The 13,375-nt window shown below is 41.0% G+C and overlaps 1 protein-coding gene across 1 annotated transcript in view; it reads left to right on the forward strand.

Annotated features, from left to right (window-relative positions):
- The window catches only part of ENPEP (glutamyl aminopeptidase), a 36,358-nt gene that overhangs the window by 20,813 nt on the left and 2,170 nt on the right, over window positions 1-13,375 (forward strand). The window contains exons 8-17 of the mRNA XM_059818220.1: window positions 1,096-1,161; window positions 2,575-2,640; window positions 3,929-4,080; window positions 7,848-7,927; window positions 9,608-9,735; window positions 9,847-9,902; window positions 10,733-10,883; window positions 11,635-11,708; window positions 11,802-11,903; window positions 12,006-12,176. Coding sequence (XP_059674203.1) covers window positions 1,096-1,161; window positions 2,575-2,640; window positions 3,929-4,080; window positions 7,848-7,927; window positions 9,608-9,735; window positions 9,847-9,902; window positions 10,733-10,883; window positions 11,635-11,708; window positions 11,802-11,903; window positions 12,006-12,176 — 1,046 coding nt within the window. The remainder of the gene's footprint in view (window positions 1-1,095; window positions 1,162-2,574; window positions 2,641-3,928; window positions 4,081-7,847; window positions 7,928-9,607; window positions 9,736-9,846; window positions 9,903-10,732; window positions 10,884-11,634; window positions 11,709-11,801; window positions 11,904-12,005; window positions 12,177-13,375) is intronic.

Raw genomic sequence — 13,375 nt, forward strand, 5'->3', positions numbered from 1 at the left:
ATGCGTATCTGTTCTAAATTTTAGTGAATCGTTTTTGAACATATTTCATGGCAAACACATTAAATTACTGTATCAGAAAAGTCATCTGCTGACCACCTTGACTCTGCAACAATCGTCTGGAAAGCAGTTTGAGGCATATCTGTTCAAACAGTCCCTCTGCCGTGACTCGTGCAGTCAAGTTGTTATTCTCAGACATGTAAATAGGGGAGACATGATTTACTGAGAAGACATGATTTACTGAGAATTCAGATAACATTCTTGTTTTCATGGGACAACCGGATTTTTAAACTATTCTTAGCATTAGGCTCTCAGCTGCCCTTTGATTTAGTTCGGAAAATGAAAACATGCTAATCCTAAAACCGTATTTTGCATTTTAGATTGGGTTTGCACTGCTTTTGTTTTTCATCATTTTGTGTCCACTCTGTTCTTTGTTCCACATGACTCTTCTACTTCTCTCTCCTGTCTTCCCTTTGTTTCTTTCTTCTTTCAAAATCCTAGTTGTCTCTTTTCTATGACACCCAAGTAAGTAACTTCTCTGATCCCAATTCTACCCTGCTTCAGAGGCCAAAGCTCTTAGATTAGTCCTCAGCAAAGCTCATTCTGAATCTTGAGATGGCATCCCCAACATGTAAAGCCCCAGACTTGGCGCATTTTTGGAGTTCCCTACCTGTTGGGCATTCAGCAGAAGTCACTTTGTCTGTCATGCTGTGCTGCTGGACAGGGCTAGTTCCCCAGCTGCCCTCACCCCTGGCCTGTTCAAGGTGAAACAGGGAGCCCTGCTCACACAGGCTGGTAGAGCGGCAGGACAGTAACCCCCAGCAGTAGCACTCAGGAGCCCTTCCGCTGGCACAGCTGAACTGGGAAACGGGTGTCTGATCATGGCTTAATGACCAACTCTCACATCCAGAATTAAGCTCCGGCAGGCAGGCATGCCGTGCCACGAAGGAATTATTAGAAAAACCACTTCCTTAGTCAGATGGATGGTTTCTATTTTTGCCTTATAAAATATTCATTCACATGTTGCTTTTCAGATGAACGGAAATCCAGTGTTAGAGCAGCGTGGAATGACCTTCTCCCCTTTCCCTTTGTCCTCAGGGTGCATCGATCCTCAGAATGCTTCGAGACTGGATTACACCAAAGCTCTTCCAGAAAGGCTGTCAGGTAAGGGTCGCACCAAAACACGCCAGAAATGCAGCCCATCCTTGTGTGACATCAGCAAAGCCATTATTCAAAAAGTGAATATCAGAGAACCTGATATTAGTAGCAAAAGTATTTAGTGCATTTCAATACTGAGTGGACAATGACAAGGGAAAGAAGTTCCATGCTCCCACCGAAGCAGGAATGTGAAATGCATTAAGATTTGATAGCCTGGCAGTAAGGACCTAAATTCGTGACAGGTTTTAGTAGAGAAACCTCCTCCACCCCACTGTTACCCTGTTGTCAGCCAGGGTCCCCTTGTTCAGCTGTAAATTATGTCTGCACCTCATATGGCCACCCAAGCCTGCTGTGCAGGGACACTCCTACAAGCATAGGCTCACGTGCCCTGATGCAGGAACACCCAGCCCTAGAGAGCCGAGGTAACAGAAGGCAGAAAAGGGAGATATTGCGCAGTTCATAGTCCTTTCTTGTGGAGGAAAAAATGTGATGCTACAACATTATGGAAAGAAAAAATGGGAGAAAGGAGCCCTCCAAGAAAGAGGAAGGGTATCTGCCCTTTCCTCTGAACCGACATCTGTCGCCTCTAAAGAGTTACAGCGCAGATTTAACACATTTGTTCTTACCTCCCTCCCTCCTGGAGAGCACATTTATGGACTTCTACAAGACAGTTGTATTTTCCTTTATTTTTCCTTTCATATATTCAATCAGGACAGTTCCACAAGATGGGAAAATACAGCCACCTTGTCCACAAGAGGCTAATACTTCCTCTCTACTCAGAGCCTTCAAGAACATTAAAGTAGGTAGCTGTGGCTAACAGTGAAACAAACAGCACCATCTACTGACTAAACATCACCAGGATCCAGATAACAGGGTAGGAAAGCACTCGTTAAGCAGCCAGGTAAGACACAGGACAGGAATAGTGTTTAGGAGGTGCAAACACTTCACTGAATACCATTATTCCTTGGAATAGTCATTTTGATCACAACTTAGAGGCGACTAGACTTTCCTACCTCCACTCTGAGTCCACAGCTAAGTGAAATCTCCTGAAATAGCTTCCTCCTCCTAAACAACCTCTTACATTAGGTAGAGATTTGCAACAGCATATGCTGGTGTCTGTTCAAACAAAATACAAAGAACTCTTCAAGTACAAATTTGTTTCGTACTAACAAGTCACACTGGAAAACGCTGACTTTTAGCGTTACAGGATGCATTGGAAAGCAAAGGAACTTCATCAGCTGAATATTGATCCATTTAACCTCCTACTCACAATACCGCCACCCATGGATAGATACTCTCTACAGCTGATCCGTACTCCCTGTACTCTCTGTATCTCTGTACAACTGAATATGTGTATTGTTTTCGTAGGAAAAGAATAAAGACCTGGTAGTATTTTCACAGTCTTCTACCTCTCTCTAGGCATATTTAAGGAAACACCACTTCCAGAATGCCAAGACACAACAATTTTGGGAAGCTCTGGAAGAGGTATGTTTCGCAGCAACCCAAACCCTTGCTAATAAATGTTTCGTATCCCACCCACTGATTTCAGTTTCACAAACTTTTTATATTCTGTAGCTCTTCTGTCAATGAGAGATCACAAGCTAGGCAGCCTCCCAGTATATTCCAACACATCTTATTTCCAGCAAACGTCTATTATTTCCTCATTTTTTGGCAGAAGACTGTGCGAGTGGAATAAGAAACAAGAAAGGAGGCCTTGCTAATAAACAGCCTGCTACTGAAACATTCCCCCCCCAATTCAAACTGATTTCATGGGTGAAAACACCACTCATCCACCACACACATGCACCCCATACTCTCCCTTATCTCTAACCAGATTCAGCTGTTTGAAAGCTCTCAACAGTATCCATTCCCAAGTAATTTTGGTGCTAATCTCTTTATCTAGCTTTTCAGTCCCAGCTGGGTCATTCTCTGTGCCACCATTTTCTGATCTCTCCTTCTCCTTGAGGCTGGGCTGTTTCTTTCCATCTATCTCATCACCCCCAAAAGCCCACCTGCATACTACCAGGTTCTTCCCCTGATGAGATTTCCTTTCCTTCCACCACTGTGGACACTCACACAGGCCAAGTTGCACTTCTGTGTCTCCTTTCAAGTTCCCATCTTCTCCTTGGTCCCAGACTTCTTCCTGCTCAACAGGACTTCTTTCTGCTTTCTCTCTGGTGCTCTGCATCTTCACATCATCTACCTCGTCTGAAGAAGGAAAGAATGACCCTAGCTCCCTTCCCTCACAGGTGGCATCCTGGGGAGGCAGTGGCAGCTTTCTCCAGCTCCACTCTCTAGGGCAGAAGTTCACAGTCCACAGAATGGATCAAATTTTACATTAGTGCAGCTGCTGGTGGTTAATACTGGCTCCTCCTTCACACTCAAAACAGGGAGTGCTGCAAGGAGACTTCTGGCTTTGAAAAGTCTCTTTATGTCCTTTCTGTCCTGTTCGGTTATTTCCTTAGAAAAAATGGAGAGATCTTAGAGCATGCAAGGGGCCTCAAAGGTTCCTCAGTTTTTCTTGTCCATGTTACTGGCCAGTCCCCTGCCCACATACTTCTCATTTCATCTGTCTGTATTCAAGTTTCCAGCTCATTCCTTCTTTCAGTGGCAGGCACCATAAAAGTATTTAAAGGAGTACTTTTTGTACTGAACCTGCTCTTTCCTCTGCCCCTTTCTGCTCTTCTTCCTCTCAATATCAGAGATTTATTTTTTTTTTTCCTCTTTGGACTGAGTTTGCTTTTTCACTGCAATCTTCTCCCGTCATTCATAGGCAAGTAATAAACCTGTGAAGGAAGTAATGGACACATGGACTAGGCAGATGGGCTACCCTGTTTTGGAGATGGGAAGCAATTCAGTATTCACACAGAAACGTTTCCTCTTGGATCCCAGTGCAAATGCTTCTCATCCTCCTTCTGATCTTGGGTAAGTTCCTGCTGTAAATGTCTATCCAAAGCAGGTAGAAATACTGTACAGATGCTCTCTTCAACTGACATACACACAGGCAGTGTTATACCCATTCTTGCCAAACTTACTCTCAGCATTTGTTTTTAAAAAGAAACCAGCAGGAAGTTAGATACAAATATTTCAAATTTAGGACAGCATCAGCCCTTTGTCTCAGGGTTCCTTTCTCAAACACAGCAGAGTAAAATTGGACAGGGTCTCTCAGAAAATCTTATTTCCATACACAGACAGTTCAGATGATTGCAAATCATCTGTTGAACCACTGCAAATTATAGTCTGCCAGACGAAGGAAGACTGACACAAAATTGTCTCTGTCTGAAAATCAGATACCATGATCCAGGTATTTTATACCACAATAGTTTATTCCTTTTCCTATATGGTATAGGATCTAGAATACATTCCAGGGTCTTCACATACTGTACAGGGTCTTCTCTACATGTTTTAAAAACATGAGTCACTGTGAAATAGCTAGTCACATATAAATGTTATTAATCCTCATCGAGAGCTATTTTTTTCCTATTTAACTCAGGATGGTATGGCTTAATTTTACCCATCTAAAAGATAGTTATCTAGTCAAAGTTAGCCATCTTGGGCTCTTATGTAGCCAGAGAGCCAGCTGCATTCATCTACCCTATTCAAGACAGGTGGGATACTGTATAGGATCATGTCTGTTAATTAACAGATGACTAACCTGAGGAGAGATGAACCCTACCTGCAGGTTGGTAGACCTGGACAGAAAAATGGCTCAGCTGCACCATGGCACTAACCAGCTGAATAACTGTTCGGAGCTGGCATTGTGGATATTCTTAGCCAGCCCCAATTTTGAGGCAATACAACTTTGCTAACATTTCAGTGAAAGAGATTCAAATAAACCCATATTAGGAAGGTGTCGTTCCTCGAACTAGCCCAATCAACTAAACCAGTAAAACTTGCCTGTATGAGCCAGAACTAAATCTACCCAAATGCAATTTTCCATTAGCTTCTACTAGTTATTTTAATACAAAGAGCAAGAACAAGGAGAAAATGAAACAGTTGTGGCCACTTTATTTCACTCTGATTAAAAAGAAAAAACTTGAACAATCAGAAGGCCGATGGTATTGGCAGTTTTGGGCAGTATCAAAAGAGTTGGGATGAGATAATTATTCATATATTCGCAACGTTGTATTTCTCCTAAAATAAGCAGCAAAGTTTGCAGGCTTTTTAAGCAGCTCTAGGTGCAAACTACAGCACTGTGCCATCTGAAGGATGGTGTTACAGACTATTCAGCCGAAAATGCTTCTTTGTGTTAAAAATTTTGACTTATTGCACTATGTTCTGAGGTAGCAGACTCAGGAATCCTACTTTTGCTTGACTTCAAGACTTACAGTACCTTGCCATTTGTCAGTTCTTGAGTAGAAATCCCAGCACTGTTCCTACCTTAACCTGTCAAGGAGCTGAGGTGTGCACTGCCCCTGCTATTCCCAAAGCGAGAGGGGAATTTGTTTCTGAATATCTGGTTTTTATAAAAGACTTAAAAATAAAATTCAGTAATAGTAATACATATTGTAATGCTGATATTATCTATCCTGGGACAGACTTACTCCCTTGCCTAAAAGTCAATCCACCCAAAATCAATACCTCCTCCTTCCACCCTCACAGATGGGGACGAGGAAGCTCCTGAAGAGCTCCTACCCCAGATGGGACTGGCCTATTTCATGTCCGGGTGCGGGGGTTTGATTTAAGCAGTGAGAACTCCAGGTCTTGTGTATGCTTTATTCTCTGAACCCTGCAGGAATAATCTCCTGAGCTGCCTGCTTGTTTCAAGCTTGTTTGGCTTGAAAGAGTCCTCTCCTGCATGCTGGCACTCAAAAGAAATGGAAGTTCAAAAACTTGTGCTCTTAAAATAGTGCTGCTGGGCAAATATGTAGCTACAGCATAGCATGTCAGGAACACGTCCTCAATATGCACAGTTAACAGGACACAGCTATTGTGTCTTATGCTCAGGAAAAGTATTTAGGTATGTAATCTCAGGAACATATAAAAAAAACCTAAATAAAATCCCCCTCATTAAATGCATTTACAAAACCAGGGTTTTAAAAAAAAAAAATCTTTTATGGGCTTTCTCTTGGGGAAACACAATACTGGGGCTTCTGGCCAAACAATAACCTCTCTAAATTCCATGGCAGTAAGCTCCATAAGAGAACTAGTAAAATCTAGAAGTGTATAAATCTGTTAAGATATTTTTGTTTCGAAGATACAAAACAATAGCTGATCTTTCTTCCCGGAGGCAGCAGGAGATACCATAGCCTTCATTTTGGTATTTTCTGGAAGTTAATGACCATTCACTTAATCCAGGGTTGTAAAGACAACTCATGTTTTCATGTAGCACTGGTCACCAGGGGGTTTAAGATGGAAGAAAAATCTCCCTGGAGTGAACTGTAATATGCTAACATGGAACAGCAGTTGACTGCTCAAAAGGGCTTAATAATTTTAGCAGCCCTATGCAGGTGGCTGTGCAGGTACGCTCACGCCATGTTCCACTGTCCTACTTCCCTGACTGCCTGGTCACGGTCTTGGTCAGGCTGTGCCATGGCTCCCTTCCAGCCCAAATGTCTCAGCTTCGTCCTGGGCATGCCCTGGACTGAGGAGCCTGCACCTACCCACTGAAGGTATTCAAGGAATTGAAGAGCAAGAAGTAAGGTCAAATTTGGCTCCCAGTGCTTTATAATGGAGGAATTAGGGTTGTCTTGGAGAAGGAAAATAGGCTGGAAAAGACAAGAGGTCCTACTGACTGTATTGGAGTGGTTGCTTAAGCCCTTTCTCTTTTCCCATCTGTAAAAAAGGTTTCATAATACTTACCCGCTTATTTCAAGTCAGCGTTACAAAGATGAACTGGTGTCTGCACAAAGCCCTAGACACATCAACATTAACACTGACACCAACCATCCACATACAATCATCTTTTACTAAATGAATTGCTTTGTACCCTGCTTGATTATTATCTGACATGACATGAAGATACTGCTTAGCAGGGCTGCATGTTCCAGAGCTGTGGTAATAAGCTACACAGTATAGCACAATGGAAATTCATTCACGTGATCTCTCTCTGATTATGGGTAATTATTACCCTCTCCAGCATACAGAGTCACCAGGAGGTAAAGATTGCATTCAGAAGGACATGGCCCTAGCAGTTTCATTGATTTTAAAAATAAAAAAAAAAAAGAACCAGATAAATTGTGCAGCTTTCAGACTTTAGGCACGTAATTAACACAGTACCATATTAATTTGACTAACACATCAACATCGGGCACTGGGCAAAATCTTACTCCACTCCCTTGCTCAGTCCACCAGATACATTTTGAGAACTATTGATAAATACAAAGTATGAAGATAAGCTGCTGCTATTCCCCACCTCTAGAGCATGAACATGCTCAGACACTTCATGCTTTTTATTTTGCTTTTCAGGGAATATACCTGCTCCAATCGTACCACACCAATGTCTGACATTTCGTTGCCTGAATAGAGTATCATAGCACAGAAACATCTTTAAAACATAAACAACAGCTACTGGTAAAATGCTGTGTTTTGTTACAAGGGATATTTGGTAATTGTATATGTACATAAGCACACAGCTGGCTTCATAAAACAAGATGTAAGCATTAAACCAAATAAAAAGATACATTGGAGTTTTATTTTTAGCATTTGGTTTCAAATGTCATTTGATTCTCTTTCCCTTTAAATGATTTCAGTTACAAATGGAATATACCAGTGAAATGGAGACTTGGGAGTTCGATAAATTATATTTTCTACAACACATCAGATTCTGCAGGTAAACTTCCCCTTCTCTTTTATGAGTAAAGAATGGATAAAGCTTTTCAATGTCCTTAACAAGAAATAAAATACAGAATTAACTTTTGTGCTTTTCAGTTTTCAGATCCGGGAACCTGCACACAGCTTGGTTGTGCTGAAGTTATTAGCCATTTCTACAATAAGATGATTATTTCCCCTATACACACATTATGTCAACTTAGGCCCAACTCAGTAAAGTGCTTAAGCACGTGTTTAAATCCAGTCCTATTCAAGGAAGCATCTAAGCACGCTTTAATTATGATGTACTAAAATCAATGGGACTTAAATGTGCCCTTTGTCGAGTCTAAGAAAAGAGGTGAAGTGGGAGGCTGATGAACGCATCTGTGGCATGGTAAACTGGCAATCTGAGTTCAGTTGAAGAAAAAGAGCTACAAATGATTAAACACGTTTTCTAATGCTGATTTCAGGAATGAGGAAATACCTACATGGATATTTTTGATGATTGCTCTATTATACAGTCAAATCTGAACTTCTCATTCTATAACCCTAGTGGCCAAAAATGGGGGGAAAAAGGGGAAAAAAGGAAAAAAAAATTACTGACTTTTTGAGGTTTTAAATTTCATCACATGTTGGAATTTCAGAAATATCAGAATCAGCTCTTCTCTTCTTGTACTTGTTTGAATGTTACCTATTTAATGTAATTTGTCTTTTGTTCTGCTTTTTTTTTTTAACCTGGTTGCTTTTAGTATCCATGCAAAAGCAAACAAAAAAGTCCTACCTCATGATACAAGTCAGAGATTAACACAAAGAAAATTTCCTTCTCTAACTTCCACATGACATTACGGTGGGCTGCGAGGGACTATTAACTTGACAAAGCCTGAAAAGGCATGATTAGGCGCTCACTTTTACATCCATAAAAATGTTGGCTGGTACGGCAAACAGCAACTGTAGGGAAAAAATGCTTTTTGAAATACCTTGTGTGGGCCATCCAAACAGAAAAGTGCTTTTTAACTCCAGCCACCCTCAAACCACAGATTGCAGATCACTGCTTTCAATAGGCAATAGAAAAACTTTCATAACTAGCAGCACCAACTAGACCAGGCCAAGCTTCTGAGGAAGGAACATTTTTCAAGGATTCATTTTAAATGGGAAATTCCTTAAACATGAGTGCTTGAGTAAAGTCTCAGCCTATTTTGTAATTCCTTTATCTATAGCTATAAAAATGGAATCAGAGAAGAGTACAGGGAAGAAAACCCTTAAAAAGTTAGTTGAAATAAATTGAAAAATGCAATGAACAGAAGATAAAATATGAGAACTTTAAAACTAATAGTAATCATGAGGGTGAAAAACCTTTTAAAAGAGGTATTTGTAAGAACTGTTTCTTTGCAATTTTTTACTTTTTATAATTACTAATTTTCACCATCCTCACTCCAAACGCAATGATCTCCATTTTAAATTTAACAAACTAGCTGGCCCAAGTAATTACCACAATTCCCCACTCTAAGTGCTGGCATTCATTAAAGTCTATAATAACTCATCTTCATCCACAGCCATTTAAAAAAGAAATAAATAAAATCAAGGTTTGGCTCTTATTTTGATAGTCGTTAAAACCAAATACTACTTTTGGAGTCAAGGAATCTCCAGTGAGTTCTGTGTCATATAAGATGCACAAACCAATCACCATTTGTTTGTTTTGCAGGAATTCTAATAGTATCGCCTCCTAATACTTTTGCAAACGTTAATCCAGACCACATTGGATTCTACCGGGTGAATTATGATGGTCAAAACTGGGCCAGGTTAAGCAATCTGCTGGTCAGCAACCACAAAGTGAGTGTCATAACATTGACCTGTCTGGTGGGTCTCTGGAGGTCTGCAGAGGCTGTTTTTTCTGCAAATAATCTATATATTCTTGATCACTCTTTTCTTCTTTTCACACAGGATTTTTCAGCTGCTGACCGTGCAGGGATTTTAGATGATGCCTTTTCTTTAGCAAGGTAAACTAATTCCCTGCAGAGATTTCAACACAAGGTTTTCACTTTCCATTGCCTATTAATTAGAATTAACTCAGCTCAGGTGGTCGAAAGAAAATTTCTGAATTTGTTACAAGTCTTAATTGTTTATTGGCTTATGTTGTCCCCCAAAAGTGGCAAATTCAAGTATGCATTGGCAACTTGCAGTGCCAATGCAGTCAAGGGAAATGCTCCCCTTCAGTTCAGTGGCAGAAATAAAGAGGGCTTTAATTGCACAGGTCTTAGAAAGGGGTGTTTTTGCCATGTAAGTAACAATAATAGAAACACTCCAGAAGAAGTTAGGTGTCCAGAAAATCAGAGGCATGCCTACAATGCATAGCATGGCATTAGGAAGCTACCACCTCAGCTATCTTGTTTAGAAACTTGCTTGGAAATTTCTAGCTCTTGTACCCAGCCATGCTGACACAGATAAACTTCAGGCGACCTTCTGTGACAGCCTGTAAGTCTGATTCTCCTCAGCCTTTCAGGATGTCTCCAGAGCTAGCAATTCCTTTTTGTGGGATGGGAGTTAATGTAGTCAGTTGAGGGCTACCCACTTCTGGGCACACTGGGCTGCTGCACAACTTGAGCAGCCTCCTCACGGCAGCGAGAGCTCCTGCGGTTAGGCGTTGACCGACAGTAATCCTCGGTGGTCTCTTTGGAAAACAGCTCCCAAGTTACATTCCAGACTATTTTCCCTCTCCCAAAATTTATTATTTCAGACCTTCTAAAGTAAATAGTGTTCTAATATCTTTAAAGAAGCAAGTTCTGCAAATTCATTAAAATAACAGAAGTTATGTTTTCTCCTTCCACAGACCTGGACTTGTGAATTACTCTGTTCCCCTGGAGCTCACAAAATACCTAACAAATGAAACAGACTATTTACCTTGGCATAGAGCTATATCATCTGTAACTTACCTCGCAAACATGTTTGAAGATGATACAAATCTCTATCCCCGGTTTCAGGTGATGAAGCAAAAAAAACATTCCTACATGGGACCACTGGATCTGACAGCTCAGGATCTGTAACAGCAATAATATTGAACTTCAAGTGATTTTCAACATTGCTGAGCTATCAGTATTTACTTTTTGTTACTGTACTCTTAAAAAAAAGTGCTGAAAACTGCTTAGTACTGATCTCTGAATTACCTGGATTCTCAATTCAGGACTATGTGCTTGGAGGAAAGAAATTATGCCTAATTAGTCTTATAATCCATCACCATAAGTCATTGTACAGACATTTTGTTAGTCAAGGCTGTCCTGCATCCAATAAAGAAATATGTATAGGGCAGCAAAATCTCTGACACCTGTCCTCAGCACGAACGATGGCTATATCTCAATGCGGCAGTGAGAAGGTTTGTTAGTTGACCTAGCACACTGAACATGGTTTAACAGTCACTAAAATAAGTATGTCCTGAACTCAGCATTACCTCTGGAAAACAGTTGTGGCAGTGTGTCCTTGCTGTACCCCAACCTTCATTTGGGAGCACAGACAAGGCCGGAGAGAAGCAGGTTGCCAGTGTCCTATCTGCACATCAGTATTGCAAGCATTCAGGCTTAGCATGCTGTGGTGATCTGGAAAGATTGTGCGTGTTTGTGTTACTTTTTGTTTAAGAGGTGCTAGTTCTGGGAAAAAAAGGAGAAAAAACTATGAACACAAATACATTATTATTTAAAGAAATCTACACAAGTAACCAACCCCCTTTTTCTACCTTAGGGGTATTTTCGCCACCTGGTAAAACCCATTGTGGATCAACTGCACTGGAATGATTTTGGAGGCCATTTGGAGAGGTTGAACAATCTTTTTTTTCCTTCTCATATTATTGATGGATTCAGAGAATGCTAAGCAGTAGGAAAATATATCTCTCTCCCTCTCTTTTAAAGGCTTCTCCGTGCATCTGTTCTAGACTTTGCCTGCAGTATGGATGACACAGACTCTTTGAACAATGCTTCTCAACTATTCGAGCAATGGCTACAAGGAAAAATGTGAGTGCTCATGGCTTTCGTGGCTGGTGAAGACACAGCATGTGTCAGAGACTTCAAGCAGGAAAGAGGGAAGAATATTCAAGTCCTGTTTCTTTATTTTAGTATTCCTGCAAATCTCCGACTCCTGGTCTATCGCTATGGAATGCAGAACTCAGGCAATGAGTCATCGTGGAATTACATGTTCAAGAAATACCAAGAAACTTCATTAGCACAAGAAAAAGAAAAGCTGCTGTATGGCCTGGCATCAGTGAAGAACATCACCCTTTTGGACAGGTGGTTTAAACACACAAAGATTTTTCTTTCCCTACAGAAGCAACTGGTCACCGTTTGCTCATTCCCTTCTCCTCTCTCCTGTGCTGTCATTTTTGTCAGATTACAGCATGAGGAATGCAACACATTTTCAAGACCAGTTATCTAACACCCCCCTCTGAGATTGTACTATAGTAGAAAAAAAGCCTTGCTGCTTTAGTGGAAAGATATTGAACACATGGTAGTTTCTGCACACAGTCAACAGCCTTCAGCTCTTCCAACAGTGCCTTCACCCTGTGTAATTTTAGCTGCCTCACAGTTAACCATTAGGAGAAAATTAGTCTTCTATGTTTCCTCTATAATCAGTGAAGGGAGGCAGGGCTTCCAGAGCACTGTTAATCCCAGGTCAGGAAAGGGACTTAAAATCAATGGGAAGAATTGCTTTTGGGTGTTGCTGGTCGCCCTCCATTGGCTAGAGAGGGAGTCTGCTTAGACTAGATGTCTGCCTTCTAAGTAGCCAAAATTAAGCAAACAACCTTGAGCAATTGTTACTAACAGTCCTATGAAGGCATCCATGTGAAGTCGCAACGCTCCCTGAGGAACTGCTGTGCAGAGGTACTTGAGCTAGAACCAGAAATGATGTATTCACGCTGCCATGGCAGTGGTGGGGAGTCTGGAGACTGCCCCAGGCTGCTCTAGCTGTCAGACTGGGCGAGCATCTCCCCAGGCTGCCGCTCTGCAGAGCTCCTTTAAGCTTATCTGATAACTTCGCATGTAGTTGTATCATGTAGCAGAGATGCAGGCAAACATCTTCACCAGGGCCATTCACTACTTTGTTGGAGCCCTATCTAAATATTGTAAGATGGAGCAGTCTCTGCCTGGAAGTGTTCCAAGTTTAAACAAGATGAAACAAGGAAGTATAGGAGGTTCAGGAATAGTAAATATAAGAGTTAGAGTAATTAAAATAGTGGTAGGAGGCAGCTGTATTCCTAAATTCTTGTGACCACAACAGCCATTCAATAACTAATCGCTGACATGATTAAGACATTAATTAATTAGCTCGATCAGCCTATATTTGCAGAAAATAAAAAATCCCCCCTAAATCAGGGAGAATTTGTCTCTTAATTTACTATTAAAATAACAAGGAAGGGGAAAAGAGCAAACAGATTGAGAAAATTGTCCCTTACATATAGGAAAAAAGAAGACAATCCTTAATCCCAGCA

Source organism: Gavia stellata, chromosome 5 (genome assembly GCF_030936135.1).
Source record: "Gavia stellata isolate bGavSte3 chromosome 5, bGavSte3.hap2, whole genome shotgun sequence".
In the NCBI taxonomy this organism is placed as follows: domain Eukaryota; kingdom Metazoa; phylum Chordata; class Aves; order Gaviiformes; family Gaviidae; genus Gavia; species Gavia stellata.